The 5,103-nt window shown below is 29.4% G+C and overlaps 2 protein-coding genes across 2 annotated transcripts; one reads left to right on the top strand and one right to left on the bottom strand.

The window, feature by feature from the left end:
* LOC100164805 (uncharacterized) lies at positions 1–1,550 on the top strand. The gene is made up of 3 exons (NM_001162722.2): positions 1–355; positions 462–669; positions 1,305–1,550. The coding sequence occupies exons 1-3, from the start codon at positions 247–249 to the stop codon at positions 1,348–1,350; spliced, it is 363 nt and encodes a 120-aa protein (NP_001156194.1). The 5' UTR covers positions 1–246; the 3' UTR covers positions 1,351–1,550.
* On the bottom strand, positions 1,456–3,153 carry LOC100168930 (oxidoreductase-like). The gene is made up of 2 exons (NM_001162831.1): positions 3,010–3,153; positions 1,456–2,692 (listed from the first exon to the last, which is right to left on the bottom strand). The coding sequence occupies exons 1-2, from the start codon at positions 3,038–3,040 to the stop codon at positions 1,569–1,571; spliced, it is 1,155 nt and encodes a 384-aa protein (NP_001156303.1). The 5' UTR covers positions 3,041–3,153; the 3' UTR covers positions 1,456–1,568.
* Between the last annotated feature and the right edge of the window lie 1,950 nt (positions 3,154–5,103).

The following is a 5,103-nucleotide window of genomic DNA, read 5'->3' as shown; positions in this document are numbered from 1 at the left end:
GCAACCAACTAATATTATAATATTTTATTACGAAATACGATAATCCCAAGTGTCAGTTTACATCACGAACTAAGATAATAATATAGTGTATCTTAGTTCGTGGTTTACATGTTGATTAATTATTTACATCAATGACATTCACAAATAACATACGCGTATAGCGTTCGTGGTAAAACTGTAGGTTAATACTTAATTTGTATTTTGCCAATATTGAACAAAAAAGAATTTGTAAACATCATAAATAAAATGAGTAATAAAAAACCTCCTATACCGCAATGTCCTACACTACCGGTAGAAGAAGAAATCGAAGAAGATTTAAAAACAATAGACGAAACAGAAGCTCCACTGTTGACAGGTAAAATATGATCCAAATAGGTAAATTATATACCTGGATATCGAATCCAAAATATACAGTTTGATTGTGAAAGTGAACATTTAATTATGTAAACATTTTTTCTTAGATGATGCTAAGGTTTTATTAGAATCCATTGGGACTGAAGTACTTAGAAATGATTTACAAGAAACAGCTCAAAAGCTCGCTGATAACGTGGATGAATTAGAACAAACAATTGCTACATTGGATAAAAAGCATAATGAATTGATGACTTGTGAGAAAGAATTGGAAGAAATTGAAGAAGAAATAGATAGACAGATTAAAGAAATGAATAAGTATGACATTTTGCATTAAATACAATATCCAATACTTATGTTTTATATTTTTATATTATAATTAAAATCAAAATGTATAGGTACCTCCTCTGTTTTTATTTTTAATGATAATCAATTTTAAAATATAAACTGCTTAGCTTATAAAGAACAATTAACTGATATCATCTAAAGTATTAAATTAATTTGGAAATCTACACTATGATCATTATATACAACTAAAATACATTATTATTAATAATTACTCATAAGCTGATAAATCCAATTAAAAATGTATTATGACTAAAGAAGCTCTAAAATGGTATGAATCACTTATTTAAATTGAGCACAGATTGTGTAGCAAAATGAGGATTTTTGAATTTTCAATAGTTATTAGTTATTATAGTTAGTGGGAAATAAAATGAAGTGAAAACTTTAATTTTTGGAAAAAAGAACCAGAATTAAAGTTATGAAAATTTGTTGGTTAATATGACGCATATAGCGTTATTGATTTAATATCTAAATTTGAAATACCTTAAAATGTACATAATATATTAACAATAAAAGATGAATAATTTGGATAGCTGTGACCTAAGTACCCAATGCATATTTTAATGGTTGACTTGTGTTTTAATATTTAATTTCACTTTTTGTTTCAGCTACATATCTGAAATTCAATCAAATGCTACTCCTGCAGTAAAGTAAACATGTTTAATTATCTTATATTAAATTGACCAATAATTACTTCTATTTTTTATATTTGTACAATTTAAAATTTATCACTTACAAAATGTTATAATAAAAATGAGATCTTGGTAAGAAGATTAGTTATATTTTTGTTATAAAATGTATACAATAAAAATCTGTTATTTAAGTAAAAATGCCAATAAAAGAATTTAATAATATGTTTATATTTTTTATAATTACATGGACATGCCACTCTTTCTTACAGCGGCGCTCAGTAAAGGATTAGGATCTGGTTCTTCTGTGATTACTTCAACTTTAACCCATTCTTTGTTGCCACTAGAAGACCGTATTGCATCAATCACTGCTTGGACATACAAGCTGTCTTCAAAAGTGGCTGCGGATGAAACTGGTTCTTTTACCCAACCCCTTTTATCTTCAACTGGCAAAAATGCCTCTCTTAAAGCACTAATCATTTTTAGTAAACCCTTCATACAAGGTCTAGGCATGATATCCGCGGAAACCACATTTATCGCATCTGACTTTTGTAAGTCTTCCACATCCAAATACAATACTTCGTCTTTGTCCTTATATAAATCTCCACCTTTGACAATTAAATTACCCTCAGTGCCACACATAAGCACTTCTTGGATATAAGTTCCAGCAAGATGATTATTTAATGTAACTGTAACTAAAGACCTGTCAGCCATTTCCATTTGGAAAGTACAAAAGTCTGGACTAGTCACTTGCCTTACACCTGTCATACACTTAAAATCTTTATTAAATGTTTTAACAATACCATGAACGCGGATAGCTTTTTGATCAGTTAAATATGTAACCAAATCTATAACATGACTTCCGACTAAAGTCAAGACCCCACCGCCCATTGTTTTATCACATAACCAGTTATAATTATCCCCATACAAACGGCCCATTTGTACTTTGACATCGCATAAAAACACATTTCCAATTTTGTTTTCAATAATCTGTTTCTTCATTTGCACAAATGCTGGTAAGAATCTCAAACTATGGTTGACAACTGATATAAGTGAAGGATAGTATTGAGCAGCATGTACCATTTTAATAGCTTCACTCTGGCATAAACCAGCTGGCTTATCGCACAGAACATGTTTCCCGATACCCAATGCTTTGACGGCTATTTGTGCATGAAGATTTGGAGAGCACACAATAAAAATGAGATCTACATCTTTTCTTAAAAGCACATTATCGATTTTGTTAGTCCAGAAAGGTATTTGAAGACGTTTAGCAGCTTCTTCAGCTTCATTCATAGTACGTCCCCATAGTGCTTCTACTTTGAAACCCTTATCACGCAAAAAGGGTACGATTATTTCAATAACTTTACCTGTTGACATATTAAATCAATTAATTACAAGCACAATAATTGTTATTTGTTGATTTATTAATTAGTCACAGTTTGTATACTTCCATAACTAAAAAGTCTGATCAATTTTATTGTTTTTCTTTCACATAAACTATGTTATAAAAATTATTATTCAACATAATATTATATAAAATCATACATTTAATTAGAAAAACCGTTAACATAAAATAAGATCAACTCTGAAGCAAATGAAAAAACAATATTAATATTGTAGTTATTTAAAATTTCATAAGATATTTTTTTTTAATTCAAAATGTATTAGATACAATAAAACTTACCTGTTCCAAAAACACCAATACCCGGCAACATTCTCCTAACGAGAAATCTTAACTCTAAAGAGTTAACTTATGCTTATTAATATTAAATCATTTAAATCGAGTTTTAAATAAGTTTTACATTTTCAAAAAATAAATACATTTTATTCCAAGTAGTTTCAATTTTATTTTCTGTGATAATATTATTATAATGTTCCACAAAATATTTGTTCCAATAGTCTTTAGTACCTACCAAAATTTTTTGGAACAAAAGATCATTGGAGCGAATGTCTTATGGAAATAGTGGTTGCTGGAAGAAATATTTTTTTGAGCAAATAATTGGAAGATGTTTTTATGGAAATAAGGAAGGCATTGGAGTAAAATATATAAATTGAAATATAACTTCAGTGGACAAATTACATTGAAAAAAAATTTGTGGGGTTGGGTTGGACGAATAGGTTTCAGTCAGTAAATTGAAGTCAACTTATATGACGTGTTAAGTTAGAAAGGGTTAGTTAAGTTAAGGGTAGGATACGATATGATATACAATATTAATATTTATGAACTACCTATAGGTATAGTAATATATTACCTAATAATAAGAAATACATAATATTTTCACTCTTTCATTAATGACACTAATGGTAGCACGTTGATGGGCAGTACTGCTATAGCAGTAATGTTAAAAGTTGATGGCGGGGGGGCATTTTAAAATATTACTCCTATAGCAGTATCATAAAAGCCTTCCAAAAATTATCATTACTGCTATAGTAGTGATATTTGCAATGGTGTCTTATGAGGGGATAGATTGTTGTGTCCCCCGACATCTCAGCAGACAATTTTGCACTGCCCTATGGCATAAAACCCTACAGCAGTAATGAAAATTGACGTTTTAAGGATGGTTTTTTTTTCGACGGCGGCCACGTGACTGTCCATCAACGTGGTAGACATGGTTTTTTTTAAAAACTTGTATTGAAGAAACTGTGACATTTCGTGTTAATGGGTTGGCTCCGTTGCCGTATGGAGGATGGTCAGGGGTTAGACGGTTATGGTGGAAACATTAGTAAGTATCCAATGTATTTTATCTATTCTTCATGAATTAATTTTAGGTCGGAATGTATAATGTAATATGTATAGTGTTGTTTGAAACTTATAAGCATTAACCAATTATCTGAGTGTTTTATTATTTTGAAACGTTAACTTTATTTAGGTTTGATTTTTTTTGCATTTGCCAATAGATGGATATCTATGAATTACAATGCGTCTGCGTTCATATGTCCAGACTAGTTTAATTAGAGATTAATTGATGAGTCACTATTATAGTGTTGATCAGGGATGGATCCAGGGGGGGGCTAGCCCCCCACCCCCTCAACGATATTTTTTTATAAATATTATATATTAAATAAAAAATAAACAAAATCTAAACTTCTTTTCACATTGTCACTTTATATACTAAATAATCAATAATTTATTTATCACATTGATTACCTATACCTACTATTATGACAAAATGTTTAGTAAAGTCATGACAAAATAAATTTATTTAGTCATAAGTAAAGTATAATATTTTAATACAATATAATTGTATTTGTGTTGTAAAAATATTGTTGCCTCCCCCTCCCAGATCTTTGCTCTGGATCCGTGCCTGATGTTGATGTTACTATGTTAGTGTTTATTACATATTATTTATTATTAAGGGGGCTGGAGCGTGATTTATTTTCGGTCGAAAATAGCTCACGACTTCAATCACTACGCCCAATATAATGTTCCGATATTAATTTTGAAAGCAAATTTGAATTTTTCACTAAATTATCTATGCTTTGACAATTTCATTTTTACTGATTTTTATTTTTTTTTACTTAGAAATTTACCAACAAAAAGAGTAAAAATTGAACATATTCATAATTTAAAATTAAATACATTGATATAGAATATGAACAATGTACGACAGTTAAAGCATAGTAAATTTAGAGGAGAATTGAAATCTGTTTTCAAAATTAAAATCGGAACATCCTACTGAGCGTAGTGATTGAAGTCAGAGGTAGTATTTTTTGAAAAAAAATGTTTGTCATTTTATAAAGCAATAAATGGTGACATGTGCATGCGCGTTAGTAAAAT

The sequence above is a fragment of the Acyrthosiphon pisum genome, chromosome A1 (genome assembly GCF_005508785.2).
Source record: "Acyrthosiphon pisum isolate AL4f chromosome A1, pea_aphid_22Mar2018_4r6ur, whole genome shotgun sequence".
NCBI classification, from domain to species: Eukaryota; Metazoa; Arthropoda; class Insecta; order Hemiptera; family Aphididae; genus Acyrthosiphon; species Acyrthosiphon pisum.
Note: the sequence above shows the minus strand (reverse complement) of the source record. Positions and strands in the feature narration are given on the sequence as shown.

Bases quoted from the DNA above. Each gene is read 5' to 3' on its own strand.
- LOC100168930 (NM_001162831.1), bottom strand. From the start codon at position 3,040: ATGTTGCCGGGTATTGGTGTTTTTGGAACAG. The intron at 2,693-3,009 runs GTAAGTTTTATT...ATATGTCAACAG, and splicing joins TATTGGTGTTTTTGGAACAG to GTAAAGTTATTGAAATAATC.
- LOC100164805 (NM_001162722.2), top strand. From the start codon at position 247: ATGAGTAATAAAAAACCTCCTATACCGCAATGTCCTACACTACCGGTA. The intron at 356-461 runs GTAAAATATGAT...ATTTTTTCTTAG, and splicing joins AGAAGCTCCACTGTTGACAG to ATGATGCTAAGGTTTTATTA. The intron at 670-1,304 runs GTATGACATTTT...TTTTTGTTTCAG, and splicing joins CAGATTAAAGAAATGAATAA to CTACATATCTGAAATTCAAT.